Below are 18718 nucleotides of genomic sequence, written 5' to 3'. Positions count from 1 at the left end.
GTATTCCCTTGGGTAAATACGTAGTAGTGCAATTGCTGGGTCGTGGGGTAGTTCTACTTTTAATTTTTTGAGGAACCTCCATACTGTTTTCCAGAGTGGCTGCACCAGTTTGCATTCCCACCAGCAGCGCAAAAGAGATCCTCTTTCTCCACATCCTTGCCAACATCTGTTGTTGCCTGAGTCGTTAATGTTAGCCATTCTAATAGGTGTAAGGTGGTATCTCATGGTGGTTTTGATTTGTATTTTCCTGATGATGAGTGATGCTGAGCATTTTTTCATGTGTCTGTTAGCTATCTGAATGTCTTCTTTGGGGAAGTGTCTATTTATGTCTTTTGCCCATTTATTTCTTCACTGGGTTATTTGTTTTTTTGGGTGTTGAGTTTGATAAGTTCTTTATAGATTTTGGATACTAACCCTTTATCTGATATGTCATTTGCAAATATCTTCTCCCATTCTGTTGGCTGCCTTTTAGTTTTGCTGATTGTTTCCTTCACTGTGCAGAAGCTTTTTATTCTGATGAGGTCTCAATAGTTCATTTTTGCTTTTGTTTCCCTTGTCTCCAGAGACGTGTTGAGTAAGAAGTTGCTGCGGCCAAGATCAAAGAGGTTTTTGCCTGCTTTCTCCTCAAGGATTTTGATGGCTTCCTGTTTACATTGAGATCTTCCATCCATTTTGAGTTTATTTTTGTGTATGGTGTAAGAAAGTGGTCCAGGTTCATTCTTCTGCATGTCGCTGTCCAGTTTTCCCAGCACCACTTGCTGAAGACTGTCTTTATTCCATTGGATATTCTTTCCTGCTTTGTCAAAGATTAGTTGGCCATACGTTTGTGGATCCATTTCTGGGTTTCCTATTCTGTTCCATTGATATGAGTCTGTTTTTGTGCCAGTACCATACTGTCTTAATGACTGCAGCTTTGTAATACAGCTTGAAGTCCGGGATTATGATGCCTCCTGCTTTGGTTTTCTTTTTCAAGATTGCTTTGGCTATTTGGGGTCTTTTGTAGTTCCATACAAATTTTAGGATTGTTTGTTCTAGCTCTGTGAAGAATGCTGGTGTTATTTTGATAGGTATTGCACTGAACATGTAGATTGCTCTGGGTAGTATTGACATGTTAACAATATTTGTTCTTCGTATCCAGGAACATGGAATATTTTTCCATTTTTGGTGTCTTCTTCAACTTCTTTCATAAGCTTTCTATAGTTTTCAGTGTATAGATTTTTTACCTCTTTGTTTAGATTTATTCCTATGTATTTTATGGTTTTTGTGCAATTGTAAATGAGATCGATTCCTTGATTTCTCTTTCTGTTGTTTCATTATTGGTGTATAGGAATGAAACCGATTTCTGTGCATTGATTTTATATTCTACAACTTTGCTGAATTCATGGATCAGTTCTAGCAGGTTTTTTTGGAATCTTTTGGGTTTTCCATAGAGTATCATGTCATCTGCAAAGGGTGAAAGTTTGACTTTCTCCTGGCCTATTTGGATGCCTTTTATTTCTTTGCGTTGTCTGATTGCTGAGGTTAAGACTTCCAATACTATGTTGTATAACAGTGGTGAGAGTGGACATCCCTGTCATGCTCCTGACCTTAGGGAGAAAGCTCTTAGTTTTTCCCCATTGAGCATGATATTAGTGTTGAGTCTTTCATATATGACTGTTATGATCTCAAGGTATGGTAAGAAATGCTTAAATAGAGAACAAACTGAGGGTTGATACAGGGAGGTAGGTGGGTGATGGGCTAGATGGGGGATGGGTATTAAGGGGGGCACTTGTTATGATGAGCACTTGGTGTTATATGTAAGTGATGAATGACTAAATTCTACTTCTGAATCCAATATTGCACTCTATGTTAACTAACTAGAATTTAAATTTTAAAAAAGGAAAAAATATTTATTGCTTTTATTCTGTGTTATTTCAAAACTTCTATCCTCTAAGTAATTTATTCTTTCTTCCATTTTATATGCCCTGCTACTGATGCTCTCTATTGCATTTTTCATTTCATTCACTAAATTCTTCAGCTCCAGAATTACTGCTTGGTTCTTTTTCATAATTTCAATTTCCTTGGGAAAGAACTCAATTTTTTCTTACATTTATTCCTGATTTCACTGAATTTTCTTTCTGAGTTTTCTTGTAGCTCATTGAGTTTCTTAAAAACAATTATCTTGAATTCTTTATCCACTAGATGTCAATATGCACACCTTTGAGCTCAGTCTCTGAAGAATAATAATTTTCTTTTTATGATGTCATATTTCCTGGATTTTAAATTTTTCCTGTGGTCATGTGTTGCTACTTTGGCATTCGAAGGAACAGACACCTCCTTAGCTCTTTGCCTGTTGTCTTCAGATGGGGTGTTATATTCTATGGTGTTGTTATTATGAGTTTTTCCTTTGTCTTTGTGAAGGTATGCTTCCTCCACTCTTCTTGTTCACTTTGTGGCCAAATTTTAATTTTTTTCAACATATTTTTTAAAATTTGAGTATAGCCGATACATGTTACATTAATTTCAGGTACACAACATAGTAATTCAACAATTCTCTCTGTTATGCTATGTTCACTACAAGCGTAGATACCACCTGTCACTATGCAACACTATGACAATACCATTGACTATATTCCCTATGCTGTACCTTTTACTCCCATGACGTATACATTCTGTAACTGGACACTTGTAACTCCTACTTCCATTTTGCCCAACTTCCACTCCCCCTGTACCACAGCAACCATAAGTTTTTCTCTATTTATAGGTCTGATTCTGCTTTTTGTTTGTATAATCTTTATTTCTTTTTAGATTCACATATGAATGAAATCATATGGTATTTATCTTTCTCTAACTTATTCACTTAGCATAATACTCTCTAGGTCCATCCATGTTGTTGCAAGTGGAAAGATCTCATCCTTTTTTATGGCTGAGTAATATTCCATTGCACATATACACCACATCTTCTTTATCCATTCATCTATCATTGGACACTTGAGCTGCTTCCCTATCTTGGCAGTTGTAAACAATGCTGCAATAAACACAGAGGTGCACACATCTTTTCAAATTGGTGTTTTTGTTTTCTTTGGGTAAATACCCAGTAGTGGAATTATTGCATCATATGGTATTTCTATTTTTAATTTTTTGAGGAACCTCCATACTGTTTTCCACAATGGCTGCACCAATCTATATCCCCACCAACAATGAATGAGCATTCCTTTTTCTCCACATTCTCACCACTACTAGTTATTTCATGTCTTTTTGACTCTAGTCATTCTGATGGGTGTAAGGCGATATCTCAGGGAAATGCAAATCAGGACCACAAAGAGATGTTACCTTATACTTGTCAGAATGACTTTGTGGCCAAATTTTAAGCTTTTATATATATTTTTAATGGTCTTTAGAAATCACCAGGTTGGCTATTGAAAACTTTTGTTTTCCACCAGGTGGCGCTCTAGCTCAAGTTTATGGTTTCTCCCTTGCCACTCCTGGCGGTTTTCTGAGCATGCTTACTACTGGAGCTCGCTCTAGAGGACGCAGTTGTCACTCCTGCACAAAGAGCTAGCAGCAGAATAAGGGGAAGTGTGGGCTTAGCACTTGGGCATTGGAAATCTTGAGAACCATAGGGAGATCCCAGGTGTATTCCCAGAGACTCATGGGTCGACTTCCTGCTGAGCACAATCTCAACACTGCCAGTTGAAATTCATCTCTGCCTCTAAGAGTTCCCGCCTTAGTCCCCTGGGTGCTGGTGGAGAGAAATGGGTTTTCCCAGCTGGTCCTGCTCTGCTGGGGAAGCCAGGCACTCAGGCACTCACTCACTGCATTCCTTTCCCCGAGGGGAGAAGTCACTGTGGCCTACACATCCCTCCTGTGCATTATTTGCTTCGGGGAGAGTGGAGCCAGGGAAGTTTCTCTTACTGCCTCCACTGTGACCAAATTCGTATTTTTCTTTCTTTCTTTTTCTCTGATGGTGTGTTGGAGTCTCCCTCCAGCAAGGCTAGACTTCTGCAGGTTCTCTCTCATGCCTGGGTCAGCACTCATCCGATTTTTGCCTGACAGCACTGAGAGAGATGTACACAATTTTGCCGGATATTTGTGTTGTACGCAATTTGTATGCAATTCTGTGTTGGCTCTGTAGCCCCGTATGGAGGCTGGCTGTTTCTTGCGGGTTGCACAGGTGGGTGAGCCTCCTCCTGGGTCCCTTGGAGTAACACTCCCAAAGGCACTCTTGTTTGTGTGTGAATGTCCAATTCATTGTTTTTGTTTTTAAAGTTTTATTTAAGTTATCTCTACACCCAATGTGGGGCTCCAACTCAGGACCAGAGATCAAGAGTTTTTTGCTCTTCCAATTGAGTCAGACAGGCGCCCTCTAATTCATTGAGTAAGAAGGGTGGTTAAAAGGACAAAGAGCTTCCATGCCATGTTGCTGATGTCACCCCTTTTAAAATTTTTAATAGGACTTTAAAGAGTTATACTTCGAGAATTTTATACAAAAACTCTTAAGCCCAATATTCTCTGAAATCCACAGCAATGCCTGAAATGCTTACCATCCAATGGCAGTATGTTCAGTAGATCCTGGTTTTCTTTATTTGTTAACTCAATACCTACATTTTTCAGATAAAGTTGTGTGTCACTGGCATTAATTTTATCACCTTTAAAAAGATGGGAGATAAGGTTTGTGAACATTTTCATGCATAACAATTCTAATTTAAGAAAATTATAATAACATAGCAGCATCTCAACTTGCTAGAGATATAACTTCAGAACAAGGATACAGGGAGGCTTGTCTAACTGCATCACAAGAAGGGGTTAAAAGATAACATGTCTCCTTTAAGCCTTGTCAAAAGAATGCTTTTATTTTTTTTAAATTTTTTTTAACGTTTATTTATTTTTGAGACAGAGAGAGACACAGCATGAACGGGGGAGGGGCAGAGAGAGAGGGAGACACAGAATGGGAAGCAGGCTCCAGGCTCCGAGCCATCAGCCCAGAGCCGACGCGGGGCTCGAACCCGTGGACCGCGAGATCGTGACCTGAGCTGAAGTCGGACGCTTAACCGACTGAGCCACCCAGGCGCCCCAAGAATGCTTTTATTAATGCTCTAAAAAAGGGGGACAAGCCAACCAGCCTATAATAAAATAGACTTCTTAAAAAATGATACTTCTAAAACCATAGGTAATAAGAAGTCCATCTATATTCTTAAAGACAAACACTACATCAGTATATCGGTGAAATAAGGCTTGTGTATAGTTTGGAATACTGGGATATACGATTAAAATATGGTATGTACATACAACAAAGGATCCTGATTTTACATTTTTTCCTCATTACTTCTCACTCACCAGAAAATAAATTTGCTGTCCTCATAAAGGAGTTCAGTGAAATCCTTCCACTATCTGGAATACAAATCATAAATTGTACACAAACAAAACATGTATTGCTATTGGGAATAGGACGCCTTTCTTCCATGAAATTTTCTAACTTCTCATTCCTTACATAGAGGGAATTTGTTGATTTTTCATTTTCTTAAACCATCCAACAACCTTCTAGAATTCTAAAGAGGGTGTTTTAACATGCTAAATCAGATCTTTAATTCTTTTCCACTTGACCCTTTTCACTTAAAAGATATCTCTCTGGTGCCATATTACTGGTCTAAAGTCAGATATCACTGAGCTTCTATTTCAACCCAACCCGACATTCTTATTTGTGAAATCAGAATATGATCACCTCTGGTTTGTACACTACTTGTCAGACAATTCCAAACCTTTTTTTTTTTTTTTTACCTCCTCATATGGTTTTGTCAATCTCTGACCTTTTTCCAGCATCTATTTCAATAACTTCTATTGTTTTCCTCTGAAGTACTGTTTTGCTTTTCCTAGCTAAATTGTAATCTACCAGCGCCCTATTGATCCTCACATGATATTAACAATAATAATCAGAAGTCCTATTTCTCATCCTCGAGGATTATAACTCTACAAGTGCTTTTAACTTTCGAAGTGAAATTGAATAAGAATACTCAGATTTCATGAGAAGGTTTCAAAGATTTTTCTGAAAGGAAGTGGTAAGTGAAATACTCACTATCAATTTTCAAATGATTCCGTAGATCTTTGATTTCTTCATTTTCAAGGTCATAGTTCAAGTTTTCCAGAATGGTTTCTAGTTTATTTTCTAAAAATTTCCCTCCTTAATAAATAAAGAGGCAAAACAGAAATGTGAAACTATGCCTATTATTAAAAGAATTCTAGGGGGCGCCTGGGTGGCGCAGTCGGTTAAGCGACTTCAACCAGGTCACGATCTCACGGTCCGTGAGTTCGAGCCCCGCGTCGGGCTCTGGGGTGATGGCTCAGAGCCTGGAGCCTGTTTCCGATTCTGTGTCTCCCTCTCTCTCTGCCCCTCGCCCATTCATGCTCTGTCTCTCTCTGTCCCAAAAATAAATAAACGTTGAAAAAAAAAAAAAGAATTCTAGTTAAGTCTATGCACCAAATCCCAATGGGGTTGGGGGAGAAAAGCAAAGTTGCCATGCAGATGTTCAAGGCAAACATAAAACTAAGGTGGCAGGGGACAGGGCTGAGGAATGTGAAGAAAAGAACATTGTCCTTACATATGCTATAAGACACCCTGCTAAAATTTGTTATAGAATATAAAGCAAGGAAAAGGAATGAAATTTCTTATTCATTCTTCATTTATTATTCATAATGGAGGAATATGTCCGAAACAACAGCCACGATTCTGGCTGCTGAGTTTGAAACCTGCCATTATAACAGTAAACCATTTCTACACACTTAGTGGTTACCTGACCTTGAATTATAAGTCATAAAGGGGAATAAAAAGGTTAATAACCTAACTGTTAAATATAACAGAGTGGTTAGGAATAGGGGTTCAAATCCTCTTCGTAAGTTCAAACTGTGTGACCTTAGGCAAGTGAGTTAATACCTCCCATTTGTAAAATGGTGCTAATGTAAGTACATACCTCATAGAGTTTTTGTGATAATTAAGCGAGTTATTAGACATCAAGTACTTAGGACAGTACCTGGCATTATAATCAAGAGAAATAAGCTATTGTTATCATTAAGCTTATCACTCACCTTGGAAAGTCTTTACACCTTCTAGCAACCGAACATGATACACCTTTCCATCAACTATAAGAGAAGTCATAATTGATGTCTTAGAGAAAGTGATACAGCAATTAATAACAAGAGTACAGTCTATTTAATAAAGACAATGTCACATGCTTTGCCTTACAGATTTATCTCATTTCTTATCCACACATCCTTCTCTTGGCTTTAAGAAAAAGGGAAGGAGGGGGTGCCTGGGTGGCTCAGTTGGTTAAGTGTTTGACTTCGGCTCACATAATGATCTAGCTCGCAGTTTGTGAGTTTGAGCCCTGTATCAGGCTCTCTGATATGGCATGGCTCTCTGAAGCAGCATGCAGCCTGCTTCAGATCCTCTGTCTCCCTTTCTCTCTGCCCCTTTCCCCTCTCAAAAATAAATCAACTTTTAAAAAAGTGCGTGTCTATTAAAAAAAAAAAAAAAGAATAAAGGGAAGGAGTAGAGGAAGGTCTTAAATTTATCCATTTTACTGTTCTGAATCTTTCCATCTCTTTGATTTGACACTTTTTAACTTGACTTCCTCTCTTTTTCCCCCTTCTTTCTCTTTATGCTTTAGGGCTGCCAGACATTTCAAAGTTAATATACTAAATTAAATTTTATCAATTTAAAAATCTTAATTTCTTTATGAAGTCCTCAAGCTAAGTCCCAATCAAGTAAGCTCCATCCCCTATGGCAGCCTCCATGAGGGCAAGGATTTTTGTCTTTAATCCCATAACCTAAGAAGTGCTCAATACATGCATTGAATATACATATATGTTTAATAAATGTTTAATAATTCCCCACCTACCCCAGTAATATATACACTTAAACTACGTTCTCCTAAAGGCCAAACCAGTATCAGAAATGCTCACAAGTAATTGGCAGGGTTTTTAGCAGCCTCCAGCGTTCCTTAGGTGTGAGTTCTATCCCTATGTTTTTCAAAACGTCATCTACTTCATCAACATTAATCTTGATTCCTTTGAAAAGATGTAAATTATGACTGATGAAAAATTTAAGGGTGATGAGTGATTCTAAACTATGATTTTCATCTAAGTTTAATTGCAGAATTAAGAGTGGGGTTGGCTGGGGCGCCTGGGTGGCGCAGTCGGTTAAGCGTCCGACTTCAGCCAGGTCATGATCTCGCGGCCCGTGGGTTGGAGCCCCGCATCAGGCTCTGGGCTGATGGCTCAGAGCCTGGAGCCTGTTTCCGATTCTGTGTCTCCCTCTCTCTCTGCCCCTCCCCCGTTCATGCTCTGTCTCTCTCTGTCCCAAAAATAAATAAACGTTGAAAAAAAAAAATTAAAAAAAAAAAAAAGAGTGGGGTTGGTCAAAATACTGAGTCAAGACTCTAAGGGAATGTCAGAAACAGCCCCTAATCTCATAATTCTAGAGAGAAAAAAATACTCTTTGAATGCTCAAATAAAAATGGGACAAATCAACACTCTGAAATGGGAGTTGTATACGAGACTAGAACCACTTATATAAATGACTATATAAATCATTCTATAAAGATGGTATGTATATTACTTTTTATCTGCCTGTATGATAAGTTATTCAGAAAAAGATTTATACCAATGTTTTATCATGCCAGTTATTGTGGTAACATAGACTTTTGGCTCTTCCAACAATGGAAAGTGATGGGCATTTTTGAAAAAAAAAAATCCAGAGAACACAGGATATTTTGGTAAGACATAAAAATTTAGTAGTTTTGTTCAAAAAGCATATAACTCAGAGCTAATCTGGACCATTAATATACCAAGAAGACTAATAATGTCAGTTTTATAGGAATAAAATGTTTAAAACCATAACATAAAAGCATCAGAATATTGCTATTTATAATAAGTTTTTCCTATAAGCTTTCACTCACCTCTGAATGGCTCTAAATTTTCCATGAGCATATTCAGCTTAACCTTTATATCTGTAAAATAATGTACAAATGAGACCCAGCCATAATGACTCAGACCCAGAAAACATTATAAAGATGTCATATTGTGGAACAAAACCCTGAAATTTAGAAGTTTATCCCAGATAAACATGGAATTGGAGAACAAAATTTTATTTTATTAATTTTTTAATGTTTATTTATTTTTTTTTTTTGAGAGAGAGAGAGAGAGAGAGAGAGAGGCGGGGGGGAGGGGAAGAGAGGCAGAGAGAGAGGAAGACAGAATCTGAACCAGGCTCCAGGCTCTGAGTTGTCAGCACACAGCCCGATTCGGGGCCGGAACTCACAAGTGTGCGATCATGACCTGAGCCGAAGTCAGACACGCAACTAACTGAGCCACCCAGGTGCCCCAAGAATAAGAATTTAAATATGACAAATATATAGCAAAGAGGAAGAAGCTGCAGTATAAGATATCAAATGCTGTACATAGGAGTGTTAGCAAGTTTTATTTTTAAATTTATTTTTATTTTTAATTTGATAGTTTCATGTCTACAATTTATTGACTCAACACTTCCACAAATCACCCTGTGCTCATCACTACAAGTGTACCCTTAATCCCCATCACCTATTTCACCTATACCCCCACCACCTCCCCTTTGGTAACCATCACTGTGTTCTCTATAGTTAAGAGTCTGTTTCTTGGTTTCCCCCTCTATTTCTTCTCCCCTCTGATCTTTTGTTTTGGTTCTTAAATTCCACATGAGTGAAATCATACGGTATTTGTCTTTCTCTGACTTATTTTGCTTAGCTCCTCTAGCCATATAAGCTCCTTATATCCTCTAGCTCCATCCACGTCGTTGCAAGTGGCAAGATTTCATTCTTTTTATGGCTGAGTAATATTCCATTGTATATATCCGTTTATCAGTTGATGGACATTTGGGCTCTTTCCATTATTTGGCTGTTGTTGATGATGTGTCTATAAACATCGGGGGGGAGCATGTATCCCTTCGAATTAGTATTTTTGCATTCATTGGGTAAATACCGGTAGTGCTAGAAAGTTTTGAAAGCATTGCTGGTCCTGCCTTCCACTTCACTTGTTCTACTTCGGACTCCAGGAGTATTCTGAGGTTTGGCCACCTTACCATTGCAGGATTTAAAAGCAATGTATACTGTAACATCAATGTGTTCACCTACCTAAAATGTTGTACGTGGCTACTTCCACACTCAACCCTTACTCAGCACATTCTTTAAGCTTCCAATTCCATAGCCACCAAGATTTCCAGTCTTTTCTGAATCTCTCATTTGTGTACTTACTGGTTGAAAATCCTCGTTTCTAGGGCCACATCACACAGCCCCCTGAGGGTATCATTCATACCACAGTCTATGTAGCCCTCCTTACCTCTCCTACACAAGGCAGTATTATTTAGTAGAAAGGGCAAACCTTTGAAGTTTATATAAACCTAGAAAGGCTTCTATAGGGTTGACATCCCCACTCTGCCACTTAGCAGCCATGTGGCTTTGGTCAAGTCAATTAACTTCTGTGACTGACTCTCAATTTCCACGTCAGAGAAACTAGGATTACAATCTATTTTTCAGAGTTGTTTTGAGGACTATTGATAACATATTTCAAGTGCCAAATATTGTTTGTGGTATATAGCAGGCATTTAATACTTTGTAATTATTGAGGAATAATGTCAGCATCATGGCAGGATAAGACATCCCTCCTTTCGTCCCCCTTTCTAACAACCGAATTCAGCATCTATCCATGAACAAAAGTGTCTCTGTGGGAGTTGTGGGATCCGGCACCATAGGCCAAGGAACCCAGCAGGAATCTACCCACATGGGTACTGGGTAACAGGTAGACAGACCTTGGTACAGGCTGTAGAACCAGCAGGAACTTGCAAACCAGCCACAGGCCCTCTGTGGTTGGGAAAATCCAGAAGAGTGATCACTTGGGCAGGCACCCACAATGAGTGGGCCTTTGTGGAGGTCCACCTCTCCTGAGGAGAGATTCCAGCACTCCACTGGTATTTGGATGCACTGGAGAGGGCAAGAGGAATCCTGCCAGTGTGGCCCCACCCTGAAGGCAACACAGCGCAGGGCTATACTACTAGCTGGTGACAGTCTCTCCCGTGGAGGAAGGGATAGCTGTGAGTGATTGTCCAGCTACCCCAGCTGTGTGGAACACTGCTGGAGAAGCCAGTTTCTCTCCTGCAGCACCCCAAGTGTTGAGGTGGGACCACTATGACTGGGGAAAGGAAGAAGATCATGAACAGGCAGATAATGTTAAAGAGCATTCAACAGATGTGGTTTCTGCTGACTGCCTCAGGACGCAGTAGATAAGCCTGTCCATGAGCTTCTGGGAGAACCTCACCTGATGAACCCCACACCTGGCCTGTGTGGGCACCTCCAACACCCCGAGTTCTAAGCCCATACCTCTCCCTAACTCTGCAGCAAGCTGCTTGTGCAGGCTCATGAGTGTGGTGGCAACAGTAAACAGGAGTGTCCTCAGAGAACACTCCAGGGGCTGTGGACAAGGGAGAAACCACAAACTTGAGCTGTAGCTCCACCTTTTGGAAAACAAAAGAGAGGTTTCCAATAGCCAGCCTGGTGTGTTGTAAGAACCAAAGACAGACAAGCCTAAGAGTTCTTCTGGGAAGTGGAGCTAGAAGTGTGGGCCAGGTGTATCCAGACAATGTTGGAGGAAGTCCCAGATAGAAGCAGGACCAGTGAAAAATCTCTCCCATCTGAAGATAATCCTCAAGACAAGTAGATTTGGGGAAGTGATTACTTGTCTTTTCTGCTATTATATCTCCTTCTTTTAGTCTAGTTAAAATGTATGGTGATTTAAGGGCTTTTTCCTTTTTTTTTTCCCCCTGGCTGGTTTTAAAATTTCTTCTTTGACTTTACTTGCCTTTGTTTCATTTCTCTACCTGCTTCTTAGGTCTGTCAATTTCTAGTTGGTGTCTACGAATTTAGGCCTGCAGGGGTGTCACTGTTTTAACAGATTACTGATGTCTGATTTAAACAATAATGATCTGAGATGATACATTTTTTCCCATATGAATAAATTTGGAAGTTTTATTAGAGGAGTTCACTTTCCCTAAAGGTGGAACAACAAACTCACCATCAGTTGGCAGACGATTCTGCAGGTCCTCAACTTCCTCATCCTCCAGCTCGTAACCCAAGTTTTCCAGGATGCTTTGCATTTTAGGGGTGTAGCACTTTCCACCTTAGGGAAGACGGAATAGGGATAAAAATAGGAACTGATATCCAAGAAAAATACTGGCTATATTCACACACCAACTGAATGAAACAAATCCACAGCACAATAATTAAAAACAAAACAAAACTGTTTAGGGCTACCTGTGGGACATGTTGACACATTCCACAATAGACATGTATTGTGGAAGCCAAAAATAGAATATATTCCTATATATATATGTATATATATATGCATACATATGCATACATTTGTATATGTATATATGCATATATATATACACACATACATATACACACACATACATATATATATATATATATATATATATATATATATACGTACATATATATGGTGAATCTGATGAATTATGTTAGAAAATAACTAGAGCTCTGGATAGCAAATAGATTTTTGAAACTTTTTCAGTATCAGAGAACTATAAATTATCACATTGGATGTAGTTGCATCTAAAGTAGATCTATAGGCTAATGGGATAATAAAATCAATAATCTAATTATTGTGTAATGATAAGGTCTTTTAAAAGTTAAGGTAAAGTCTGGGGTGCCTAGGTGGCTCAGTCGGTTAAGCATCCGACTTCAGCTCAGGTCATGATCTCTCACTCTGTGAGTTCAAGCCCCACATCCGGCTCTGTGCTGACAGCTCAGATCCTGGAGCCTCCTTCAGATTCTGTCTCCCCCTCTCTCTGCCCCTCCCCTGCTCATGCTCTGTCTGTCTCAAAAATAAATAAAAACATTAAAAAATTAAAAAAAAAAGTTAAGGTAGAGTCTGTAGATCTTAGTTTTATTTGCCTTCTTGTTGAGATTCTGACTTACCAGGAAAAGCTTTTATATAATTGAGCAGTGTATTTTTCTCTACCTTTCCATCAGCTGTAAAATAATACATATTTAAGGTTAAAAAAATTAAGGTTATATGGACAGAGTAAGAAGAGTGAAATTTCATAAATACATACTTTAAAAATGTCATCTTAAGTTATATGCCTACATTTCCCAGGCCTACCTATCCTTAATAAATAAGAAAAAAATAAGATGAAGAGAAATTTTTTAATGTGGACAGTCTGTCCATTCTTCTACACTGAAACAGATACACCTTTCCCTCTCATCCTGATTTCTCCTTTTTCTTCCTTTACTACCTGCTAAATTAGCCTTCTTTTTGTCTTTGCCTTGCTTAAGCTTCATTCACTTCAGGGTAATGATACTCTTTAAAAAACATTTTTTTTTCCAACGTTTATTTATTTTTGGGACAGAGAGAGACAGAGCATGAACGGAGGAGGGGCAGAGAGAGAGGGAGACACAGAATCGGAAACAGGCCTCAGGCTCCGAGCCATCAGCCCAGAGCCCGACGCGGGGCTCGAACTCACGGACCGCGAGATCGTGACCTGGCTGAAGTCGGACGCTTAACCGACTGCGCCACCCAGGCGCCCCAAGAGTAATGATACTCTTAATGGCAGAACCTAGGTTGGAAGATACCATAGCCTCCCAAAACAATACACTTAAATGTCAAAGGCATAATTTCTTTACAACTAAGTGTTGATCTTTTTGTCTTTTAGATTTTTATAGGAAACCAGATGGGTCCATTCTTTAGATATTCTCACATTAAAGTTTACACTAGCACAGACATATACCATACGTATACAGTGATACAGAAACTACCTACCAGTAATCGGCAATGTTTTCAACAGCCCCCAGAGCTCTCTATCTGTGAGTTCTATTCCCATGTTTCCCAGTGCTTTGTGTATATTCTTGGCTTCAACTTTTCCTCCTTTAAAAGATGGGAACGGTAACAGATGAGAATCGCCTACTGACTCCAAATGAAGCGTCTAAGCTTAAAAGGGTTATCTATAGTTATCAGAAAGTATTTCTTGAGTTCTAAATAAAATATTTATTCCTAGCGCACTTAATGACCTCAGAGGAGTTAACCCAGATCACAGAAAGGAATATATAGGAGGCAAAGTGATCTAAGTTATGTACAGGCAGCTACCTCATTTTAATTGTATTATCATCACTAAAATCTGTTACTCTTTGCTTTGCCCTACTTGGAAGATAGATTAGCTTCACTGACCGCATTATTTGTATCCCTGCCAAAGTTTCACCTTAACAATTGCTGGGTTACAGTAAACGGTAGTTAAATATTTTAAGTAAATGACCACAGGTGTGTTGCCCATTGGAACGAGTCACAAAATAAAAATGAAGTTTCAGAGAATATAGAACTTGTTATAGAGAGAGAGCAGCGCAACATTTTTGCCAAAACATAAATGTCCAATGTAATCTTCATGTCATTAGAAACAAATTTTAATCATTAAAAAAGTAGAAGTTAACGGTCAATGACAGAATAAGAAAACATAACCTTAAATATGTATGTGAATGTGAAGTATTTGCTTTTTTTGTTTTACATCTTTTCACAAAGCATCTTGCTCACCTGTGAATTTCTTTATTTCTTTTAGCAGTTTATGCAGATCAGCCATCCCGGAAGCTAAAAAAATAAGCCACAATTCAGACAGACACAATTGTGCACTGATAGAGAACAACTGTTAAATAGAGCAAAGGGATTAATGTTTCTTTATGATTTGTTGTTGAATACACATATGCAAATTAGCATGAAATGGAAAACTCCTCTCTAAAAATGCTCATTGTTAATTACACTATTTATTTTCTGCTTTCTTTTAATATCCCAACCTCCACACACCATGTAACATCTCCCTCCTTAGGCTTGTTCTCTTCAATGTATACCACCTACTATACCAGATCCTGGGAACAAGAGTAAAAAAGTTTCAGTTCGGAAATTTAAATCTAACTCTTTCCTCATTTAACATTCTCCAGTATTGACACTGCCAAGTTAACTTAGTTTATTGCATGTTTTCTAGTAGGTATGTTCATTATATGCTCAAAGATTGTGAGTGCCTTTAAATGAAAAAAAAAAGTATTTATTCTGTATTCCCTCCAAACATCCTAACCCAGGAAGCACCATAAGGCTTTGCACATGGTAATGTTAAACACTTAAAAATTGAACAGTGGAGTGGAACATGTTAGAATGACAGAATTAGCTCTGAAATCAGTATATTTTTCCAGGATTGCAGATACAGTGTATTTTAGAGTAAGGAAAACTTAGAAATTATGCAAATTATTAGCATTTTCTTACCCAAAAATATGCCACTTATTACTATGGAATCCCATTCTTCCTTTAGGGTAGGTTCCAGTATACCGTCTCCATATATATTTTGTTAGCAGATTTGCACCTTACGGGCTCTTGCTACATATATAGCACGACGTCATTTTACATAAAACTCCCAGTTAACTATCAGTTAATGCCTATTGCTGACCATAACTGGAAAGTCTTTGTGGAGAGCCTTGCAGAGTGGCTAAGAAACGTATTACTTAATTAATTAAATTCCTCATTAATTCAACAAGTATTTACAAAGTATCAAGTATCTGCACATATGTGGGAGGCACTGAGGGATACAACAGTGAGCAACATAGACATGGTTCCTTTCCTCACAGAGCCTTTATTTATTACATATTTCACTGAGGCTAGGTAAGAAGAAACCTTTGATCTGTCAGCTTCTCTGTCAGGGCACACTTTTAGAAATCTCTCTTTTATTTTTTATTCTAAGATAGCAACGAAAACTTGTGCTGATTTCACAGGATCCACAGCAAAGGGATAACAGCTAATCATGCACACGATGATAATGGGAATCATTGAGGGAAGCATAGTATTATTTGTTTGATCTGGGTTTGTAAATGCTTATCTTTGCTCCAGAAGTACATAATATCCTCTAGCCTGAGGACTAAACTCAATGGCTTCTCACTTCTCAATTTTTAATTGGAGCTCTCTCTCTGGATTTCAGTTATTTCAGTTTTTTTTCTGAGGAAAAAAATTAGTTTGATCAATTTGTTGGCTAGGGTAATGTTTCAAAACCTTACTCTCCACAAGTATTTCTTTCTTCTTCTTCTTGGAAACTTCACTAAAATGATATGAAAGGAATAACAAATGAATATGCTCACAAAGACAACAATATAGAAGATACCAGTGAACAAAAAACTTCACAAATAATTGTAAATTAGAAAGCAAGTAAGGTAGTGGTAACTAATTTAGCAGAGCTGAGGAAATTATATTCCCCTTATGAGGGGAATAGTAATGAAAAGTCATTGGAATGTCTCTGACAGATAGAAAACTCAAGTGAATAGGAAGTAAAGCAAATCCTTTCTGGAGGAATGCATTTCATTTCAGGTGTCAAAGAATTCTCACAGGAATTTTTCAATAACATTGAACAGTGTATAGTAAATAACCAAACACATAGGGAAACAAGGACACCGTAAATGAGAATCAGAAGAAACAAGAGAGACAAAACCCCCACCAATAATTCATTAACTGGAATTATGAGACCAAGATTGTAAGAGAACCATGTTAATTTGAAAGTATCTGTAGGGAACAACAAACTAAAAACCTGACCTACTAGATTTGGAAGAGAACGAAGTAGAATTTCTGGAAATTAAAAATAAAAAACCAAAAGGATACAAGACAAGATACAAAAAAATACAAACGACACAAACTATTGTTTATATTTCTATTGAAATACAAAAACTAAACCCAAGAGGTTAATAGCTAGATCTAACACCAGGCTAGACACAGTTGAAGAGTTAGTATACTGGAAGTCAAGTCAGGCGAAATTATCGAGAATGAAGCACAGGAAGAAAAATACAGAAAATACTGAAGAGGGGCTAAGTGTCCTGAAGGATAGAGGAAAATGGTTTAATATACGTTTAATTAGAGTTCCAGGGGAAGAAAAAAAGACTATGTGATACAGACAATATTGGAAGAGAGGACGACTGAGAATTTTCCAGATGTGATGAAAGATTCTAATTTTCAGACTCAGAAGTCCCAAAGAATCCCAGGGAGAATAAGTGAAAAGAATTCCATTCTTATCTTCCACATTATAGTGAAACTTTGGAAACAAAGATAAATGTTTTAAAAGAAAAAAAAAGACTACCCCCAAAGACCAATAGATTCATAGCTGACTTCTCATCAGCAACATTATAAAGCAGAAAACAATCGAATAGTATTTTCAATGTGCTGAAAAAAAAAAAAAAACTGTCCACCTAGAATTCTAAACCCAGAGGAAATATTTTTCAAAAGTAAGGGGAAAATAAAGATATTTTTAGGCCCAACTCCCCTCCCAAATCATTATTTGTTACTAGCAGATCCTAAATAAAGGAAGTTACTAACAGCAGAAGAAAAATTATCCCAAATGAAAGATCTGAAGAATGAATAGAAAAGAAAAGGTAAGAGTGGTTAAATCTGGATGAATATTGGCTTTATAAAACACTGCTACTAATAATGCTTTGCTGAGTTAAAAGAATATAAGACAGTATTAAAAGACATTAAACAACTTTAATATAGGGAAGGGGAAAATGGAGTTAAAAATGTTCTTAGGTCCTTGTACTATCCAGGAGGAAATGAATTTGGAGGGGCATTAATCTGTAAGTTTATATGATTTTCTTTAGCAAGGCTCAGAAATAAGAGTGGAGATTTGAATGACTGAGATGATCAAATGTTGGAGTTATATACAGCATGTATGACAGAGAGAGTAGTCGGACAGTGAAAGAAGTAAAGTTAAAACAAGTTATATATTGAAAGAAATGCAGGGACTAGTATTTTTGATGAATATGAGGACTACATTTCTTGGTAATTAAGGTGAGAAAACTAGAAGGCTATTTTTGTTTGTAGGTATGTATGTAATCTCTCTATACCCAGTGTGGGGCTTGAAGTCACAACCCTGAGATCAAGAGTCACATGGTCTTCTGACTGAGCCAGCTGGGTACTCCTAGAAGGCTATGTGAAAGAAGGCAAAATATTGCTGTTTAAAATTCCTAATGTAGACCAGGGAGGAATAATGAAAACTAGTACCAAAATACAGGAGGAGGGAATCAGGAAGTTGGTATATCACAAAGGTACAGAGGAATGGTTGGTTCACAACCTTGGAAGCTTCCTGGATGAAATCTAAACCTGGACCCCCTACACAGAGGGCCGAGAGAGAGCAAAGAAAGAGGTGGACCACTCCAGATTGGTAGACAGCAGGTTTAATAAGCAAGGGAATTTACATATAAGGATTCTCCTGGGTAGCCGCAAGATGAATAGATCTCTGCATCTACACTCTGGAATCTTAAAGCTCATAGAGAGGTCTTAACTGGGTTCGGTCATGTATACTGTCCAGATGGTTTCAAAACACATTGTTTTTTCAAGACAACATCCTTGAATATAGCTCTCACTGTGGGAATGGTGGACAGAGCATATATTCCAGGGACAGGGGAGGGAGTGAGGAGCCTCTGATTGTCTGGGTCCAGCTCGATGGTCAACCAGTAGTCATATGCTTTTGATTATTCCTCCAACAGGATTGTATAGCTAGGTGATATGACTTTTAAAAGATATTTAATTTTTTTTAATGTTTATTTATTTTTGAGAGAGACAGAGACAGAATGCGAATGGATTGAGGCAGAGAAAGAGGGAGGCTCAGAATCTGAAGCAGGCTCCATGC

General features: G+C 38.1%; 1 protein-coding gene across 6 annotated transcripts in view; it reads right to left on the bottom strand.

The window, feature by feature from the left end:
* The window catches only part of EFCAB3 (EF-hand calcium binding domain 3), a 235506-nt gene that overhangs the window by 139513 nt on the left and 77275 nt on the right, over nucleotides 1–18718 (bottom strand). For 5 of the 6 annotated variants that reach the window (XM_086687643.1, XM_086687646.1, XM_086687641.1 and 2 more), the window contains 10 exons: nucleotides 14605–14658; nucleotides 13843–13947; nucleotides 13002–13055; nucleotides 12073–12177; nucleotides 8931–8981; nucleotides 7936–8040; nucleotides 7060–7113; nucleotides 6053–6157; nucleotides 5317–5370; nucleotides 4524–4628 (listed from right to left, as the gene is read on the bottom strand). In XM_086687643.1, the coding sequence (XP_086543769.1) occupies nucleotides 4524–4628; nucleotides 5317–5370; nucleotides 6053–6157; nucleotides 7060–7113; nucleotides 7936–8040; nucleotides 8931–8981; nucleotides 12073–12177; nucleotides 13002–13055; nucleotides 13843–13947; nucleotides 14605–14658 (792 nt within the window). The remainder of the gene's footprint in view (nucleotides 1–4523; nucleotides 4629–5316; nucleotides 5371–6052; nucleotides 6158–7059; nucleotides 7114–7935; nucleotides 8041–8930; nucleotides 8982–12072; nucleotides 12178–13001; nucleotides 13056–13842; nucleotides 13948–14604; nucleotides 14659–18718) is intronic. The other variant, XM_086687644.1, reaches the window with a different exon arrangement.

This window comes from Puma concolor, chromosome E1 (genome assembly GCF_028749965.1).
Source record: "Puma concolor isolate L17-30 chromosome E1, mPumCon1.1.hap2, whole genome shotgun sequence".
Lineage (NCBI taxonomy): Eukaryota > Metazoa > Chordata > Mammalia > Carnivora > Felidae > Puma > Puma concolor.
This window is presented reverse-complemented; position numbering and strand designations above follow the sequence as displayed.